This window comes from Piliocolobus tephrosceles, chromosome 12 (genome assembly GCF_002776525.5).
Source record: "Piliocolobus tephrosceles isolate RC106 chromosome 12, ASM277652v3, whole genome shotgun sequence".
NCBI classification, from domain to species: Eukaryota; Metazoa; Chordata; class Mammalia; order Primates; family Cercopithecidae; genus Piliocolobus; species Piliocolobus tephrosceles.
In genome coordinates, this window is record NC_045445.1 from 84,300,159 (window position 1) to 84,321,796 (window position 21,638).

The window sequence follows — 21,638 nt, forward strand, 5'->3', positions numbered from 1 at the left end:
AAAAAAAAAAAAAAAAAAAGAACCTCTTCAAGGAGAACTACAAACCACTGCTCAACGAAATAAAAGAGGACACAAACAAATAGAAGAACATTCCATGCTCATGGATAGGAAGAATCAATATCGTGAAAATGGACATACTGCCCAAGGTAATTTAGGGATTCAATGCCATCCCCACCAAGCTACCAATGATTTTCTTCACAGAATTGGAAAAAAACACTCTAAAGTTCATATGGAACCAAAAAAGAGCCCACATTGCCAAGACAATCCTAAGCCAAAAGAACAAAGCTGGAGGCATCACACTACCTGACTTCAAACTATACTACAATGCTACAGTAAACAAAACAGCATGGTACTGGTACCAAAACAGAGCTATAGACCAATGGCACAGAACAGAGCCCTCAGAAATAATACCACACATCTCCAACCATCTGATCTTTGACAAACCTGACAAAAACAAGAAATGGGGAAAGGATTCCCTATTTAATAAAGGGTGCTGGGAAAACTGGCTAGCCATATGTAGAAAGCTGAAACTGGATCCCTTCCTCATACCTTATACAAAAATTAATTCAAGATGGATTAAAGACTTAAATGTTAGACCTAAAACCATAAAAACCCTAGAAGAAAACCTAGACAATACCATTCAGGACATAGGCATGGGTAAGGACTTCATGTCTAAAACACCAAAAGCAATGGCAACAAAAGCCAAAATTGACAAATGGGATCTAATTAAACTAAAGAGCTTCTGCACAGCAAAAGAAACTACCATCACAGTAAGCAGGCAACCTATAGAACGGGAGAAAATGTTTGCCGTCTACTCATCTGACAAAGGGCTAATATCCAGAATCTACAAAGAACTCAAACAAATTTACAAGGAAAAAATACCCCATCAAAAAGTGGGCTAACGATATGAACAGACCCTTCTCAAAATAAGACATTTTGCAGCCAAGAGATACTTGAAAAACTGCTCATCATCACTGGCCATCAGAGAAATGCAAATAAAAACCATAATGAGATACCATCTCACACCAATTAGAATGGCAATCATTAAAAAGTCAGGAAACAACAGATGCTGGAGAGGATGTGGAGAAATAGGAACGCTTTTACACTGTTGGTGGGACTGCAAACTAGTTCAACCATTGTGGAAGACAGTGTGGCAATCCCTCCAGGATCTAGAACTAGAAATACCATTTGACCCAGCCATCCCACTACTGGGTATATACCCAAAGGATTATAAATCATGCTGCTATAAAGACACATGCACACATATGTTTACTGTGGCACTATTCACAATAGCCAAGACTTGGAACCAACCCAAATGTCCATCAATGATAGACTGGATGAAGAAAATGTGGCACATATACACCATGGAATACTTTGCAGCCATAAAAAAGGGTGAGCCCTACAAAAGTCCAAATGATGGATGAAGCTGGAAACCATCATTCTCAGCAAACTATCGCAAGGACAAAAAAAACCAAACACCACATGTTCTCACTCATAGGTGGGAAATGAACAATGAGAACACTTGGACATAGGAAGGGGAACATCACACACCGGAGCCTGTTGTGAGGTGGGGGGAGGGGGGAGGGATAGCATTAGGAGATATACCTAACGTAAATGATGAGTTAATGGATGCAGCACAACATGGCACATGTATACATATGTAACAAACCTGCACGTTGTGCACATGTACCCTAGAACTTAAAGTACAATAAAAAACAAAACAAAACAAAAATAAATAAAATTGACATTAAAAACCAAAAAAACAAATGCAAAAGAATGGAACAGACCTACAAAGAGACTTATACTCCCACATAATAATAGTGGGAGACTTTAACAACCCACTGTCAATATTAGACAGATCAACAAGACAGAAAATTAACAAGGATATTCAGGACTTGAACTCAGCTCTGGACCAAATGGACCTAACATGCATCTATCCCAAATCAACAGAATCTCTACCCCAAATCAACAATACACACCCCAAATCAACCCAATATGCACCCCAAATCAACAATCACTCCACCCCAAACCAACAGAATATACATTTTTCTCAGCACCACATCACACTTATTCTAAAATTGACCACATAATTGGAAGTAAAATACTCCTCAACAAATGCAAAAGAATGGAAATCATAACAACAGAAAGGAAAGACTGGAAATCATAGTCTCTCAGACCACAGTGCAATCAAATTAGAACTCAGGATTAAGAAACTCACTCAAAACCACACAACTACATGGAAACTGAATGACCTGCTCTTGAATGACTAATGGGTAAACAACGAAGTTAAGGCAGAAATAAACAAGTTTTTTGAAATCAATGAGAACAAAGACACAACATACCAGAATCTCTGGGACACAGCTAAAGCAGTGTTTAGAGGGAAATTTATAGCACTAAATGCCCATAGGGCAAAGCAGGAAAGATCTAAAACTGACACCCTAACATCACAATTAAAAGAACTAGAGAAGCAAGAGCAAACACATTCAAAAACTAGCAGAAGACAAGAAATAACTAAGATCAGAGCAGAACTGAAGAAGATAGAGACACGAAAAACCCTTCAAAAAAAATCAGTGAATACAGGAACTGTTTTTTTGGAAAGATTAACAAAGTAGACCACTAGCCAGACTAATAAAGAAGAAAAGAGAGAAGAATCAAATAGACATAATAAAAACTGATAAATGAGAGATAACACTAATCCCACAGAAATACAAACTACCATCAGAGAATACTATAAACACCTCTACACAAATAAACTAGAAAATCTAGAAGAAATGGATACATTCCTGGACACATACTCCCTCCCAAGACTCAACCAGGAAGACATCAAATCCCTGAATAGACCAATAACAAGTTTTGAAATTGAGGCAGTAATTAATAGCCTACCAACCAAAAAAAGCCCAGGACCAGACAGATTCACAGCTAAATTCTATCAGAGGTACAAAGAGGAGCTGGTACCATTCCTTCTGAAACTATTCCAAACAATAGAAGAAGAGGGACTCCTCCCTAACTCATTTTATGAGGCCAGCATCATTCTGATACCAAAACCTGGCAGAGACACAACAAAAAAAGAAAATTTAGGCCAATATCCTTGATGAACATCGATGTGAAAATCCTCAATAAAATACTTGCAAACCGAATCCTGCAGCACATCAAAAACCTTATCTACCAAGATCAACTTGGCTTCATTCCTGGGATGCAAGGCTGGTTCAACATACGCAAATCAATAAACGTAATTCATCATATAAACAGAATCAATGACAAAAACCACATGATTATCTCAATAGATGCAGAAAAGGCCTTTGATAAAATTCAACACCCCTTCATGCTAAAAACTCTCAATAAACTAGGTATTGATGGAACATATCTCAAAATAATAAGAGCTATTTATGACAAACCCATAGCCAATATCATACTGAATGGGCAAAAGCTGGAAGCATCCCTTTTGAAAACCAGCACAAGACAAGGATGCCCCCTCTCACCACTCCTATTCAACGTAGGGTTGGAAGCTCTGGCCAGGGTGATCAGGCAAGAGAAAGAAATAAAGGGTATTCAATTAGGAAATGAGGAAGTCAAATTGTCTCTGTTTGCAGATGACATGATTGTGTATTTAGAAAACCCCATCGTCTCAGCCCATAATCTCCTTAAGCTGATAAGCAACTTCAGCAGTCTCAGGATACAAAATCAATGTGAAAAAATTACAAGCCTTCCTATATACCAATCATAGACAAACAGAGAGCCAAATCATGAGTGAACTCCCATTCGCAATTGCTACAAAGAGAATAAAATACCTAGGAATACAACTTACAAGGGATATGAAGGACCTCTTCAAGGAGAACTACAAATCACTGCTCAAGGAAATAAGACAGAACACAAACAAATGGAAAAACTTTCCTTGCTCATGGTTAGGAATAATCAATATCATGAAAATGGCCATACTGCCCAAAGTAGTTTATAGTTTCAATCCTATTCCCGTCAAGCTACCATTGACTTTCTTCATAGAAGTAGAAAAAACTACTTTAAATTTCATATGGAACCAAAAAAGCGCCCATATAGCCAAGACAATCCTAAGCAAAAAGAACAAAGCTAGAGGCATCACTCTATCTGACCTCCAACTATACTACAAGGCTGTAGTAACCAAAACAGCATAGTACTGGTACCAAAACAGATATATAGACCAATGGAACAGAACAGAGGCATCAGAAATAATGCCGCCCATCCAAAACCATCTGATCTTTGACAAGCCTGATAAAAACAAGCAATGGGGAAAGGATTCCCTGTTTAATAAATGGTGCTGGAAAAACTGGCTAACCATATGCAGAAAACTGAAACTGGACCCTTTCCTTATACCTTATACAAAAATTAACTCGAGATGGATTAAAGACTTAAATGTAAAACCTAAAACCATAAAAACCCTACAAGAAAACCTAGATAGTACCATTCAGGACACAAGCATAGCAAAGACTTCATGACTAAAACACCAAAAGCAATGGCAACAAAAGCCAAAATTGACAAATTGGGTCTAACTAAACTAAAGAGCTTCTGCACAGCAAAAGAAACTATTATCAGAGTGAACAGGCAACCTACAGAATGGGAGAAAATTTTTGCAATCTACCCATCTGACAAAGGGCTAATATCCAGAACCTACAAAGAACTTAAACAAATTTACAAGACAAAAATCAAACAACCCCATCAAAAAGTGGGCAAAGGATATGAACAGATACTTCTCAAAAGAAGACATTTATGTGATCAACAAACATGAAAGCTCATCATCACTGCTCATGAGAGAAATGCAAATCAAAACCACAGTGAGATACCATCTCACGCCAGTTAGAATGGCAATCATTAAAAACTCAGGAAACAACAGATGCTGGAGAGGATGTGAAGAAATAGGAACATCTTTACACTGTTAGTGGGACTGTAAATTAGTTTAAGCATTGTGGAAGATGGCGTGGCGATTCCTCAAGGATCTAGAACCAGAAATACCATTTGACCCAGCAATCCCATTACTGGGTGATACTATACAGATACATGCACACCTACGTTTATTGCTGTACTGTTCACAATAGCAAAGACTTGGAACCAACCCAAATGCCCATGAATGATAGACTGGATAAAGAAAATATGGCACATGTACACCATGGAATACTATGCACCCATATAAAAGGATGAGTTCATGTCCTTTGCAGGGACATGTATGAAGCTGGAAACCATCATTCTCAGCCACCTACCACATGAACAGAAAACCAAACACCACATGTTCTCATTCATAAGTGGGGGTTGAACAATGAGAACACATAGACACAGGGAGGGGGGTACGTCACACACCAGGGCCTGTCGGGGGTTGGGGGGCTAGGGGAGGGGTAGCATTAGGAGAAATACCAAATGTAGATGATGGGTTGATGGGTGCAGCAAACCACCATGGCACATGTATACCTATGTAACAAACCTGCACGTTCTGCACATGTGTCCCAGAACTTAAAGTATAATAATAACATAACATATATATATATATATATATATGCCAAATAAATAAATGAAAATAATCAGCCGGGTACAGTGGCTCATGTCTGTAATCCCAGTACTTTGAGAGGCCAAGGCGGGTGGATCACCTGAAGTCAGGAGTTTGAGAACAGCCTGGCCAACATGGTGAAACCCCCTCTCTACTAAAAATACAAAAATTAATCAGGTGTGGTGGCACACAGCTGTAATCCCAGCTACTCGGGAGGCTGAGGCAGGAGAATTGCTTGAACCCAGGAGGTGGAGGTTACAGTGAGCCGAGATAGTGCCACTGCACTGCAGCCTGGGCGACAGAGTGAGACTCCGTCTCAAATACTAATCATCATCATCATCATCACACCTCTTGGAAATCTTTAGTGAATAATCATGTTACCATGTATAAATCTCCATCTCCCACCTAGAACACCTATTGCCTTTAAGTGCTTTCATGTCGGGCTGCTCTGTTAGATTTTGAACTCCAAGGACAAAGACCACGCCTAAAATTATGCCTGACACATAGTTTGTGATTAATGTTTGCTGAATTAAAGTTGCTCTCTCCTATGATTCTACTTCGTGATCACCTGTGAGCCTGGATACTGGATAACTAAGTATAATTACATGTATGGTAATTATGAGATTCTCAGTGAGAGAATGATTTCCCCATGGGAAAAGCACCCAAGCTTAATATACAGTCTTTGGAATATCAATTCTGGCTCTCTCAGACCTTTGTTGGATTACTTGTTAGCTTTCAACCATGTTCCAGAGCAATGAGATGTTACTACACTTAAAAATATTAAGCAGTCTGTCTATCCATTAAAGCAGAAGCTAGTGAACACTTCTAAATTTAAGCTGGAATCTTAAGAGAACTTTAGGAATGTAAAAACAATGAGTACATAGCATTCATTATCATTGCTATAGGCCCTTCCTAGTCTTTAGCAAAATGTTCTACTGAAGCAGAAAAGTGCTATATAATGATACTTACAATCTACACTGGAAGGTGGTATAGTATAGTTCTTAAAGGTTCATGACTGCCTGGTTTGCAATTTGACTCTTACTCACTAGTAATGCAACCTAGGGCAAGCTGCTCAACTTCTCTGTAACTGTTCTTCATCTATAAGATGGGACTAATAATAGTATTTCTTAAAACAGTGCTTGGCCTTTGATAAGCAATACATAAATGTTATTATTTTTATTTTAATTACTTTGTCAGGGAAAGATCCCAGTCATTTCACAAGTCACCTAATGCCTTTTATATACCAGGACTGGGCTAAATGTAGTGTAATCCACTCTCCCAAACTTTTTTTTTTTTTTTTTAAGAAAGAAAAAAGATGTGACTCTCCATACCTTATAAGTCCAGATATCCAACTCAGGTAAGATAGACAGCAGCCCCATCATTGCCTACTCAGGGAAGAGGGTTCTATGGATAATACTGCCAAGAATCGTATCACTCACATCTAACTTTGGACTTATACTGCTCCTCATCTGGTCTTCATCTTTAAATCATGTTTTTGTTTGTTCTGTTATTGTGGAAATAAGTACATACTTACCAACTATAGACCAGGCAAACATCACAATCACCACAAAAAGCCGAACCATGAAGTTTACAGGTCCTGGATCAGCCAAAAGTACCAGCCGGCAAATCAGCAGTGCTACTGTCAAGGGAAGTATACAGTAACCCAGTACACAGAGGCTCTGAAAAAAAGATCTTAAAAACGAAATACATTAATAAAGATCACAAATACAGCTGATGGGTGTTGTGACACAGCTTATTACATAGATTTCTCTATATAATGGACTGTTTCCTCCTTCTTGGTACATAACATCTACATCCTAACATTAATTATTAAGTACATGCTTTTGGCTGGGTGTGGTGGCTTACGCCTGTAATACCAACACTTTGGGAGGCCAAGGTGGGTGGATCACCTGAGGTCAGGAGTTCGAGACCAGCCTGGCCAACATGGTGAAACCCCATCTCTACTAAAAATGCAAAAAAATTAGCCGGGCATTGTGGCGGGTGCCTGTAATCCCAGCTACTCAGGAGGCTGAGGCAGGAAAATCGCTTGAACCCGGGAGGTGGAGGTTGCAGTGAGCTGAGCTCGTGCCACTGCACCCCAGCCTGGGTGACAGAGCAAGACTCCATCTCCAAAAAAAAAAAAAAAAAAAATTAAGTACATGCTTTTTCTTTCCCTATACTCTTCCTCCTCTCCTCTCAAATCCCTTAAAAATCAATCATCTAACACCAGATGATCTGCTCTAGTTCCTACAGATATCTTTCTCTGAACCTCTAAGATGGTGGTTCTTAATCCTTTCTAGTTTATAGACCTATTATACTTGAGAATTTGTTGAAAGCTATGGACCACTTGCCCCCCAAAACGTACATACTCTTCTTACACAAAAAAGTCTGCCTATGATTTCAGGGCCTGAAAAGGGCGTCTGAAGCTTATTAAAGGACCTCAGATAATTTAAGATAATTTAACTCAACAAGGTTATCTCTGTCCAGTAGTAGTGGTTTTAAGAACACTTCTCTTTGGCCCTTATTTAGTTCGATTTTTAAAAAAAAAAAAAATATCAGGCCAGGTATGGTGACTCATGCCTGTAATCACAGCATTTTGGGAGGCCAAGGTGGGAGGATCACTTGAACCCAGGAGTTCAAAACCAGCCTAGGCAATACAGTGGGACCCCATCTCTACAAAAAAAAATTTTTTTTTTAATTAGCCAGGCATAATAGCACATGTCTGTGTCCCAGCTACTCAGGATGCTGGGGCAGGAGGATTCCAGCTACTTGGGACGCTAAGCCTGGGAGATAGAGGCTGCAGTAAGTCATGATCACACCAGTGCACTCCAGCCTGGGTGACAGACTGAGACCCTGTCTCAAAAAAAAAAAAAAATCTAACCAGCCTGTCTTCCTTAATCTAAGATACTACCTGGCAAGGGGGGAAAGCAATGCATTTTAATAATACTCACATGTTCCCTCCAAGAAGTTTTGAGTTGAGGGTGATGGTAACTGCACCAAACCAGACAATGACAAACACCTCTGCAAACTGGGGCCCTCCATCTTTTTCACTATCTACAGAGTCTCTTTGCAGCATTCTGAGAAAAGGAAACAGCATAAGAATTGCTTAATCTTTTACTTAGGGCAACACAGTTAAGGCACGGGTTCTCAAACGTTGAATCAGATTGCTGTGCTATAACCTCACCTGAAGATCTGTAATATGTAGGTTGTACTAAAAGGAAAATGACACAAGCATTTGGCAAGGCTCCCTTACTGCAAATTCCAAATGCCTCAGGACTACAAGGGGTGCTCCATTTGATCTTGTTGAATTCCTGAAGACCTTTTTTTTTAAGCAGCGGTTATAAACTGAAGGGTCAAATGTACCTCACAGATATGAGGTTTTGGGCTTATATAATATTTAAGATGATTTTGAATTTAAGTTGACATTCTTTTATTTACGTAAGAATACGAATTTCTAGATCTTCTTGAAAAAACTATTAGACTTTCTAACACTGAGCCTGCATTCTAACACAGCAACAATTAAATGTAGCTGACATAAGTGCAAAGGGCTTACAGTCACCATATCACTACTACATGCATTTAGGTTACTACTCTAGCCTTTAGACACATCTGAATTTGCAATTCTTGGGTTAAGGTTTCAGTTGAGATATTTAAAAATGGAAATAGGCCAGGTATGGTGGCTCAGCCTGTAATCTCAGCACTTTGGGAGGCCAAGGCAGGCAGATCGCTTGAGGCCAGGAGTTTGAGACCAGCCTGGGCAACATGACGAAACCCCCGTCTCTACAAAAAATAAAAAAATTAGCTGGCCATGGTGGTACACGCCTATAGTCGTAGCTACTAGGAGGGCTGAGCTGGGAGAATCACTTGAGCCTGGGAGGTTGAAGCTACAGTGAGCTGTAATCACACCACCGACTCAGCCTGGGTAACCGAGTGAGACTCCCTCAAAACAAAATAAAAATAATAAACAAAAACGGAAACGGTCTATAAACCTTTTTAGTTGTTGATTTTTAAAAAATCAAAACATACAGATTATTACTAAAGGGTTTTGCTTTGGAATTGAGTAATTGAACAGCCACTTAACTATCCTTTCTTTGTCTAAGAATTTTACAGATGTAAACTGTTTTGAATATTTGGACTTGGTATTATTACCAAGAAAAATAATAATTGTAAGCTCACAACCTCTTCTTATTAAACAGTATAGAGAAGTCACACTGTAAGTCTTTCTTGCCCTGCTATGCTACTTGGCAGTATGCACAGGCTTTTGTATTCTATGCTATGCATATTCCATTCTAAGTCCTGACAACCAGATGCAAAGAATGGCCAGCACTCATCACTTGTTGCCTGGAATCCCTATTGCTTCAGCATGGTATGATGGAAAAAATATTAACTAGCCTGGAAAGCAAGAGACCCAGATACTGATCCTAATTCTGTCACTAGATATGTCACTTGATGTCCTGGGACTCCAGTTTTCTCTGCAACTAAGTGGGGTTAAACTACGTAATCTATAAGGTTAATCTTTCAAAAGTAAAAAAATATATATATATATGCTCGGGACGTCTAATATAAACCCCTCCATCAAGGCATTAGGCTACATCCCTTGACATGGTTACTAAAAGCATAAGAAATAGTACTCAACACTATTACCTAAATTAATATATGCTCAATTTAAATTTAAAAAATTAGAGAAGTCAGCAAGAAACTTAGTGAATTTAGACCCACAAAGGGTTAAGCCTGGAAAGGGCCCTCAACCATTTCCCTTTACAGATATGGAAGAGGAGACCCAGAGTGACTAGTTGGGAAGAGATGTGTAATGAAGCCTAGAGGTACAGAATAGGTAGTGAGGAAACCTGAGGTTGAATCTCAGGTCTACCACTGATTATGTGATCTTGGTTAAATCCTCAACCTTTTTGAACCTGAGCTTATTTGTCAAAAAAAAAAGAAAATAATTTTAATTCTTGCTATGAGGCTAAATTAAGAGAAAGTATTTAAAAGTTTTCTGCAAACTGGGAAAAATTATATAAACATTGGTTATTAGTAGCCCAAAATCACATAGCTAGCTGACAGTAGAGTCAGAATGCGAACTCCGAACTGAATTCCAGGGCAGTATTTTTTCCCACTCTATCAATGGTTATATTCCTCTCTCTAGTGTAACCTTTCTCTCCTTCCTCTGTCCTCTTCCTTTACATACAACCTGTATGGAAAAGTACAACGCTCTAAAACACGATCTTGCTTTTCACTCTACTACTTCTGATTTATTCTCATTCTCATTCATATTTTTAGTAAGATTACAGAGAATTACGTTTGCAAACAAAGGGTGCTTAAACCTTAAATCACTTAGTTTAATAATGGGGAGGAACAAGAGAGTAAATAAGTAAATAAATATTTGTTGAATAGACATGGGTAAAACAGACTAAAATGTCATTGGTTAAGGAAGGTGAGCTTAATTTCATCATTTTTTAATTGATTTGGAAAGTGACTTTAGAGGCTTAAATACCTAAGGAGTACAACATGTCCAACATGTCATACAAGTCCTAAATGAAATATTCAATCAAAATCCCCCACAATTTTGAAAATCCACAAAAAAGTCTAGTCTAGCTCAAAGGACAAAGAAAGAAAATGCAAGTACTTACAATGCGAGCGTCACACAAAGGATCAAAGGGCCCCACAAATCCCCTACGAGACAAGAAAAGACAGAAGCAAAGGTAATATTTTCTATCTTTATTCCAATATCTACCTCTCTCCCTTCTGGAATTCAGACATCAAGGCCCTCTTTGCCTGCCCAAGCCTTCCTACCTCTCCTTTCCTACTACCTGCCCTCCCTGTCCCCTAATCCTGAATGCACTTCTTTACATAGACTTTAAGTTTTGTTTACTTCATATCCCACAAATCACCCTTCCCTCCTCCCCATCTACTAAGCCACATACTGGCATCCTATAATTAAACACCAATGGACAAACAATTAGAAGACCTAGGTTCCCTACCCCATACTCTAAGAAAAAAGACTATAGCCAAGGCACTTTATCCATCAGAGACTGCATTAGACAAGGCAAGTATAATCATGCTCAGTTCACAAATACAAAAAATGAAGCTGAGAAGGAAATGACTTGCCTAGTTTTATATGTGGAGGTGGGACCAGAACCTAGGGCTACTGATTGCTTTTTTTTTTTTTTTTTTGAGATGGAGTTTGGCTTTTGTTGCCCAGACTGGAGTGCAATGGCGCAATCTCAGCTCATAGCATCCTCTGCCTCCTGGGTTCAAGCGATTCTCCTGCCTCAGCCTCCCGAGTAGCTGGAATTATAGGCACCCGCCACCATACTTGGCTAATTTTTGTGTTTTTAGTAGAAACAGGGTTTCACCATGTTGGCTAGGATGGTTTCGAACTCCTGACCTCAGGTGATCCGCCTACCTTGGCCTCCCAAAGTGCTGGGGTTACAGCCGTGAGCCACCGCACCTGGCCTGATTCCTTTTTTTTTTTTTTTTTTTTGAGACAGGGCCTCACTCTGTTGCCCAGGCTAGAGTGCAGTGGTGCGATCATGGCTTACTGCAGCCTTAACCTCCCAGGCTCAGGTGATCCTCCTACCTCAGCCTCCTGAGTAGTTGGGACTACAGGCACATGCCACCACACCCAGCTAATTTGTATTTTTTGTAAAGATGGAGTTTCGCCGTGTTGCCCAGGCTAGTCTCTAACTCCTGGCCTCAAGCGATCCACCCGCCTCAGCCTCGCAAAGTGCTGGGATTACGGGCATGAGCCACAACACCTGGCCTGGTCTTTCGAGTCTTAGACCAAAGTTGTTGCCACTCTGTTGTACTGCTTTCCTTTTATAATTAGTATACTGAATTAATATAGAGTTGCTGTTCTTCTAGGTAAAAAAAACAGCCCAGTATTGGTAATTTCACAAGGTTAAACTTTAACAAATAACATATGAAAGCTTTCTGAAAACTGCAAAAGGCTATGCAGGCTGTGCCAACATCAGGTCTAGCAAACATGGTCCTCAATCAAAAGCTGCAGGCTGGATGCAGTGGCTCACGCCTGTAATCCTAGCACTTTGGGAGGCTGAGGCAGGTAGATGGCCTGAGCTCAGGAGTTTGAGACCTGCCTGGGCAACATGATAAAATCCCATCTCTATTAAATACAAAATATTCACTGGGCATGATGACACGTGCCTGTAATCCCAGCTACTCAGGAGGCTGAGGCATGGGAATTGCTTGAACCCAGGTGGCAGAGGTTGCAGTGAGCCAAGATCATGCCACTGCACTCCAGCCTGGGTGACAGTGCAAGACTCCGTCTCCAAAACAAACAAACAAACAAAAACAGCTACCGAGTGATTTGGTCAGGTTTGGTAGCTCATGCCTGTAATCCCAGCACTTTGGGAAACTGAGGCGGGAAGACCACTTAAGGTCAGGAGTTTGAGACGAGCCTGGCCAACATGGTGAAACCCCGTCTCTAACTAAAAATACAAAAAAATGAGCCAGTTGTGGTGGCACATACCAGCAATCTCAGCTACTCGGGAGGCTGAGGCAGGAGAATCGCTTTAAACCCAGGAGGCAGAGGTTGCAGTGAGCCAAGATCACAACCTCCACTCACTACACTCCAGCCTGGGTGACAGAGCAAGACTCTGTCTCAAAAAAACAAAGAAAACAAGCTTCTGAGTGATTTGTATGCCAACAGTTCAGTAGCACACAGCTTAGAGCACAATTACCTTCCTCAATTCATTCCAAAAAGGCACATATCCCACATCTAACTTTAACCTCACATGTATATAACCTTATCCAAGAGAGGTACGCAAATTTATATACTTATTATTATTTATTTTTTAATTATGTAAGTAATTTTGACACCATTGCAGAAAGTTTGGAAAAGACATGAAAAACCATAATCCTACCACTTCTAATAAAACTGCTGCTAATTTCATTAATTTTTTTTTAATTGCTCAACTTAAAAACTGAATTCAAGTGTACTGTCATGTGCCACATAATGACATTTTGGTCAATGACAGTGGTCCCATAAAATTATAATGGAGCTAAAAAATTCCTATCACCTAGTGACATCTAGTACAACACATTACTCACGTGTCTGTGGTGATGCTGGTATAAAGAAACCTACTATGTTGCCAGTCATATAAAAATATAGCACAATTATGTATACTACATAATATTCTACTTGATAGTGATAAAAAATGACTATGCTACTGTGGTTTAAGTGTTTACTATGCTATACTTTTCATTGTTACGTTGAAGCATACTTCTACTTAAAAAGTTCAGCCTGGGTAACAGAGCAAGACCCTGTCTCTAAAAACATGTGCTTTTTTGTTTGTTTGTTTTTTCTGTGTTTGCTTTGTTTTGAGAGAGAGTTTCCCTCTTTTCACCCAGGCTGGAGTGCAATGGCACAATCTTGGCTCACTGCAACCTCCACCTCCCGGGTTCAAGCGATTCTCCTGCCTCAGCCTCCCGACTAGCTGGGACTACAGGCGCCTGCCACCACACTCAGCTAATTTTTGTATTTGTAATAGAGACAGGGTTTCATCATGTTGGCCAGGCTGACCTGGAACTCCTGACCTCAGGTGTTCCACCCACCATGGCCTGCCAAAGTGCTGGGATTACAGGCGTAATCTAATAAAGAAAGCAATCATCAGACTAAATGATAGGCTTGAAAATGAAACTGTCAATAAAGGTACTAATAATCTGTTAAATGTTTATGGGTATTTACTATTATATTAATTTAACATTTAGGCCAGGGGTGATGGCTCTCGCCTGTAATCCCAGCACTCTGGGAGGCCAAGGCAGGTGGACCATTTCAGGTCAGCAGTTCCAGACCAGCCTGGCCAACATGGCAAAATCTGTCTCTACTAACAATACAAAAATTAGCTGGATGTGGTGGCGGGCACCTGTAATCCCAGCTATTCCAGAGGCTGAGGCAGAAGAATCGCTTGAACCCTGGAGGCAGAGGTTGCAGTAAGCTGAGATTGTGCCATTGCACTCCAGCCTGGGCAACAGAGCAAGACTCCATCTCAAAAAACTAACAAACAAAAATTTGAACATTTGCCTTTCCCTTGGAGATCATTAATTCTTTATGTGTCAGCAGCTTCCAGGAATATTATGTAATATATGTAAATATTATAAATTAGCAGCCTCCAGAAATGCATTTTGTAGTAACCACTAGAGCATTTTTAAAAATTTGTATGTATGTATTTAATATATATATATATTTTGAGACAGGTCTCACTCTATCACCCAGGCTAGGGTGCAGTGGCGCAGTCATGGCTCACTACAGCCTTGATCTCCTGGGCTCAAGTAATCCTCCCACCTCAGCCTTCCAAGTAGCTAGGACTACAGGCATGTGCTATCAGGCTTGGCTAGTTTTTTAATTTTTAGTAGAAATGAGGTCTTGCCATGTTGCCCAGGCTGGTCTCAAACCCCTGAGTTCAAACAATCCTCCTGCTTCGGCCTCCCAAGTGCTGGTATTACACATATGAGCCACCATGCCTGGCCACTGTATATTTATTGATGAGGTATATTTATTGATGAGGGCAATATAATAAGCAAAATCTTTCAGTCTCTGAGATTCCAATCTAAATTTTTAATTTCTGCCTGTAATCCTAGCACTTCAGGAGGCTGAGGCAGGTGGATCACCTGAGGTCGGGAGTTGGAGACCAGCCTGGCCAACATGGTAAAACCCATCTCTAATAAAAATACAAAAACATTAGCTGGGCGTGGTGGCAGGCACCTTTAATCCCAGCTACTCAGGAGGCTGAGGCATGAAAATTACTTGAACCCGGGGGGCGGTGGTTGCAGTGAGCCAAGATCACACCACTGCACTCCAGCCTGGGAGTCAGAGTGAGACTCTGTCTCAAAAAAAATAGAAATAAAAATAAAATAAAATAAATGTTTAATTTCTGCCAGAAGTTTGATTTACATATTCATTTACATATTTTTTTCATCCTACAAAATGATGTCAGTTTTATTACCACAGAGCCTTTGCCTTATAAATATGGCACGGTGAGATAGATTAAGCAAACCCTTAAAAACCTCATATACTTACAATCTCTCAAAAGAGTATTACTTTTCCTTGGGTACAAAACATGCATGAATTTTTTCCCAACAGCTTTTAGATCACGCATCTGAAAAACAGAAACAACTTGTTGCATTGTGATGACCAAGGTTGTCAGTAGCCTTACTTAATTTGCTAAAATTTATTTTATTTCAATCTCCTGTGAACTCTTCATTGAATTTTGTAGATAATTCCAGTTCAACTCCTTCACTACACAAACAAACCAGAGAGGTAGGGTATGCTTTTTCTATTAACTCCTTAAGCCAACTTTTAACACTTTTCCACATCTTTTTTGATCTGTTCTGTTTTGATGTTGAAAATAAATCCACAAAAAAGAAACACAGCCCTCCCAATAGGCTGCTTGAAGAAACTAAAACAATTGCACTATAAAAAGCTGCTCTACAAAACACAGTATGTGACATTCAGTTCATAGAAGATGAGGTCCCAAGGGTCAATTAGCCTGCTCTCTAGCTACCACATTCTTTGCAATATATGAAATAAATTTCTAACATTCCCAATTTAATTGGTAAACAAATCCTAGAAGCTAGATTAAAAAAAAAAAAATCACGAAACTGGAGGAAGGGTTCAGTAATACAAATACAACCTCTCAAAGTACCACTGAGCTAATTCTGTTTTAGTTTTTTCACCTAGAATTTTATCCATGTTATTAAACACTTTGTAAACATAATTTTTAATAGTTGTTTAGCATCCCACCACAAAGACATAACATAATTTACCTAACCAATACCTCATCTATGGTTCATTTATTTCTAGCTTTCCCCTATTACAAAGAATGCTATAATAAACATCTTTGTATATTGATACTTTTATGTTGAAAATTTTTGTTTTACATTTTAAAACTTTCCTTATACTATATTTGGAGAAGTATGATAATATATTGGTTTAAAAAGATTTGGACATTTTAAGATTTTTTTTTTTTTTTTTTTTTGAGATGGAGTCTCGCTCTGTCGCCCAGGCCAGAGTACAGTGGTGTGATCTCCACTCACTGCAACCTCCACCTCCCGGGTTCAAGCGATTCTCCTGCCTCAGTCTCCCAAGCAGCTGGGATTACAGGCGTGCGCCACCATGTCCGGCTAATTTTTGTATTTTTAGTAGAGATGGGGTTTCACCATGTGGGTCAGATTGGTCTTGAACTCCTGAACTCAGGTGATCCGCCCGCCTTGGCCTCCCAAAGGGCTAAGATTACAGGCGCGAGTCACCGCACCTTGCGGTTTTAAGATTCTTAATATGCATTATAACCAAACTGCTCTCCAAAAAGGCTGTACCAAATTATTCTCTAGAATAAAATATTAAACTTCAGTATATAAAATATATTCAAAACCAGCGAACCAAGTGAAAATATTGCAAAGTACTATCAGTTACTTAGTCCCAGGGTACTGAACAGACGTTCTCTCAACTAGTGTAACTTACGATTGTATTGCGAACAGATTCATTTAATGTGGAGCTGTCAAACTCACGGATGCGAGATTTCATAGGAATGGTGATTTCTCCTTCTACGGGGATGTCTTGTGAGATGGATATATCTGAAAGGCCTGCAAACTGAGAGGAGTCACGGGAAAAAAAGTAAGCCTGTAATACACTATAGCATTCCTCATATATATCATAATTTCCTAGAGAGTTGGGACCATGTATTTCGTAGGGTTTTATATAGGAAAGTAGGTGTTAGCTCAACAGACATTACACAATGCAGTTAACAATAATTCTCAAATTTATTTCTTTAAAGATTAAACATAATGAAAAAACTAAAGTAAATGTCATAGACACCTTCTTGCCCACCAACATTTAGCATAAAATCTTCACATGGCACAAGCTAGCAAAACTGAGATAATTGTAAAGTTATTAAAAAGTGACCTTTTAGCAATCACTGTCTTAGAATGGCTGCATTTCTGTTGCACTTCTGCTCCCTAGCAGGCTCTAGTGGCCTCTGCTGGCTAAAAATGAGCATTACATGAACTATAAAGGCAAGTGGGAGGAAAAGGGAAATAGCAAAATATACTTTGATTACACTCTTTACAGATTACCTGGCAATCACAGAGCAAATACAATTTTCAAAGTGAATAAAGAATGTGAACTTTTAAATTCATACTCATCTGCTAAATTTTATTACAACCGAAACTCGAATCTACAAATTCCTAAGAAAATAGAGGCAATGCCTTCTCATACAGTTTTTCGACCAGTAGGCACAATTTTTAGTGGGCAACAGTTGCAGATAGAGGAAACACAAGACAGTATACTGAAATTTTAGAAAGAATGAGGATGTTCACAGAATTTGTAAAGGGTTGGGTGCAGTGGCTCATGCCTGTAATCCCAGCATTTTGGGAGGCCGAGGTGGGCAGATCACCTGAGGTCGGGAATTTGAGACCAGCCTGACCAACATGGAGAAATCCCATCTCTACTAAAAATACAAAATTAGCTGGGCGTGGTGGCGCATGCCTGTAATCCAAGCTACTCGGGAGGCTGAGGCAGGAGAATCGCTTGAACCCAGGAGGTGAAGGTTACGGTGAGCCGAGATCACACCATTGCACTCCAGCCTGGGCACCAAGAACAAAACTCCATCATAAATAAATAAATAAATAAATAAATAAATAAATAAATAAATAAATAAAATGAAATAAAATAAAACAAATTTCTTAACCACACTCATATTTCTTAAATACAAGAAACATGCCATAGGATTTTTTTTAAAGGTTTCCTATAGAGGAAAGAAAGGAATAGGATAGAGCAGACAGGGAGAGAAACTAGGCTTTTTTCAATACATGTTGTTCGTATAAATGACTTGCAATCATATAAACAGTTCACACAATTATGAAACAAAATTAAAATTTGAAGGAAGCAATCCCTGAAACTGAGAGAAAAATTAAACCAATGAAACTACCACGTATTGAAATAAACACACAACCACAAAGATAGCACCTATTTCAAGTGACTATATAACACTGTAATTTGACTTCTGACTAAGACCTAGGAAGCTGGAAAGACCATTCCCCAAGTAGAACAATGAGAAAAGGCTAGATACTTTACTTTATCATAACTTTCCCTGAATTCATCTGAGACCTGAGTTGTAGGGAGACCAAGTAGCCTGGATGAAATCTAAAGAACGCCAAGTGCTTCCACGAAGAGACATCAGCACTGGCTCAACGGTAGCAAAGCATGAAGAGAAGACGATGCTGCACACCACACCACACAGATGGGTGAGAATTCAACTAAAATTTTAAATAAATTGCTAAAGTCCAAGTATGGACTAGCACAAGAGTACAGAACCCCTAGAAGCAATAGACGCAAGGGGAGTTCACACCCTCTTGCAGGTTCTTCTCTAGAAAAAAGCCCCTAGAGAGAAAGAGCCTTAAAGCCACTTGGACAAAAACAAGTTGCTTTCAGAACACAGGCAGCAACTCACTGAAGCTGGTGAAAGGGAAAAGGAAAAGCTCTCTACTACTAAGGGATGGACAAGAAACCATCCTGGGCCCAGACCGTTAAGAGTTTCCTTCAGCTAGGAGGGGGACAGGATCACTAAGAAAGTGCCACCCAGGAGACCCAGGGACACATGGTAGAGACTAGACTAAGGCAGAGACTAGACTATGACAGCAAAGAATCCCCTTTCCCTGGCCCCTATCACCAGGCTAGCAAGTATGGAGCAATAAACAACAGCAGTCTACTGCTGGAGGAAGCGCTAGAGCTCAGAAAGAGACTCACCATGAGATGCAAGGGCAAAGACAGAAGCTGAGTATAGAACATGAACATTAATAAAAACATTGGGGCTGGGTGCAGTGGCTCATGCCTGTAATCCCAACACTGGGAGGCTGAGGTAGGAGAATTGCTTGAGGCCAGGAGTTTGAGACTAGTCTGGGTAATATAGTGAGACCCCCATCTCTACAAAAAAAATGTTTTTAAAAAATTAGTTGGGCATGGTGGCGTGCAACTGTGGTCCCAGCTATTGAGGAGGCTAAAGTGGGAGGATCACTTGAGCCCAGGAGGTCAAGGCTGCAGTAAGCTATGATCACGCCATTGCACTCCAGCCTGGGTAACAGAGTGAGACGCTGTCTCAAAAAACACAAAACAAAACAACAACAAAAAACAAAACACTGGGACAACATAGCACCCCCACCCCTAAACACAAGGTAACAGCAGAGGAATCTGAAGCTGGTGATGCACTGAAGGTACCCATAGCAACAACAAAAAAAGAACAAACGAAGCTCAACTCCTGACTAGACTGACTTAACCCCTACTGACTGACAACTCAGCAGCAGAGGTGTGCCACTTCTGGCAGTGTATACATGATGTCCGGCGTTCAATATCAACAACAAATTATCTCCCCGATACTCACATGAAAAAACAACCCACTATGGGACAAAGCAATCAAGAAAACCAGACTCTGAGATGACCAAGATGTTAGAATTATCAGAAAAGAAATTTAAGATTACTATGTTTAATATGCAAAAGGCTCTAGTAGAAAAGGTACATGCATGAATGGTGATGAATTTCTGCAAAGAGATGGAAACTGTAAGAATCAGATGGCAATGCTAGAAATACATGAACATAGTAACAGATGAAGAATGCCTTTGCCAGCCTTATCAGTTAACTCAATACCAAAGATTTCAGAGCTAGGTCAGTCAAAATTATCCAAACTAAAACAAAAAGAGAAGAGTAAAAGAACAAAAGAAAAAAGAATAGAGTATGTAGGAACTATGGGAAAACATTAAATGGTCTTATTATGTAAATAATTGGAATCCCAGAAGAATAGAAAGATAATGGCTCTGAAGAGATATAGGCCAACTGCAGTGGCTGACGCCTGTAATCCTAGCACTTTGGGAGGCCAAGGCAGACAGACTGCTTGAGCCTGGGAATTCCAGACCAGCCTGGGCAACCTGGTAAAACCCCATCTCTACAAAAAATTATTTAAAAATTAGCCAGGAGTGGTGGCACACACCTGTAGTCCCAGTTACTTGGGAGGCTATGGTGGGAGGATCACCTGAGCCCAGGAGTTCAAGGCTTGCAAAGCCCAAGATCATGCCACTGAACTCCAGAGTGAGACTCTGTCTCAAAAAAAAAAAAAAAAAAAAAAAACAAAGAATAGCTGAAAATTTTCCAAAAATAATGAGATATCAAATGACAGATGCAAGCTTAAGAGAACCCCAATCAAGATGAATACCAAACTACAAAATGAAAAAATCCACAAACCTAGACACAAACTACTGAAAACCAAAGATAAAGAGAAAATCTTGAAAGTAGCCAAAGAGAAAGGCATTGCATTCATAGGAACAAAGATAAGAATTATAATAAAGGGCCGGGCATGGTGGCTCACGCCTGTAATCTCAGCATTTTGGGAGGCTGAGGTAGGCAGATCACTTGAGGTCAGGAGTTCAAGACCACCCTGGCCAACATGGTGAAATCCCATTTCTACTAAAAATACAAAAAAATTAGCCAGGCATGGTGGCAGGTGCCTCTAATCCCTGCTACTTGGGAGGCCGAGACAGGAGAATCACTTGAACTCGGCAGGTGGAGGTTGCAGTGAGCCAAGATCACGCCACTGCACTCCAGCCTAAGTGACAGGGTAAGACTCCACCTCAAAAAAAAAAAAAAAAAAGGCATCTCTAACAAAATATAAACAAACAAATAAAGAAAGACATCTCACCAGAAACTATGCAAACCAAAAGAAAATGGAGGGACACTTCTGGAGGCCTAAAAGAATAAAACTATTAACACAGAATTCTAAACCCAGCAATATCTATTAAAAATAAAGGCAAAGTAAAAACGTTTTTCAGACAAGCAAAAGCTAAAATATATTCTACAAGAAATGCTAAAGGAAGTTCTTCAGAAAGAAGGAATATAATAGCAGAAGGAAACTTGGATTTACATAAGTAAATGATCTCCCAAAGTGGTTAAAATGAAGGTAAATATGACATTTCTTCCTATTTTTAATTATTCTAAAAGATAATTGCCTAAAGCAGGGGTCACCAACTTTCTATAAAGGGTCAAACAGTAAATATTTCAGGTTTTAAGAGCCATATGGTTTCTGCTGCAACTGCTGAACTCTGCATTGTAGCATGAAAGCAGCTAAAG

The 21,638-nt window shown here is 39.7% G+C and overlaps 1 protein-coding gene across 4 annotated transcripts in view; it reads right to left on the bottom strand.

The window, feature by feature from the left end:
- YIPF6 (Yip1 domain family member 6) overlaps nt 1-21,638 on the bottom strand; it is an 82,998-nt gene that overhangs the window by 53,906 nt on the left and 7,454 nt on the right. For all 4 annotated transcript variants that reach the window (XM_023198432.1, XM_023198431.1, XM_023198433.1 and 1 more), the window contains 5 exons: nt 16,989-17,117; nt 15,549-15,627; nt 11,140-11,182; nt 8,461-8,586; nt 7,044-7,201 (listed from right to left, as the gene is read on the bottom strand). In XM_023198432.1, the coding sequence (XP_023054200.1) occupies nt 7,044-7,201; nt 8,461-8,586; nt 11,140-11,182; nt 15,549-15,627; nt 16,989-17,117 (535 nt within the window). The remainder of the gene's footprint in view (nt 1-7,043; nt 7,202-8,460; nt 8,587-11,139; nt 11,183-15,548; nt 15,628-16,988; nt 17,118-21,638) is intronic.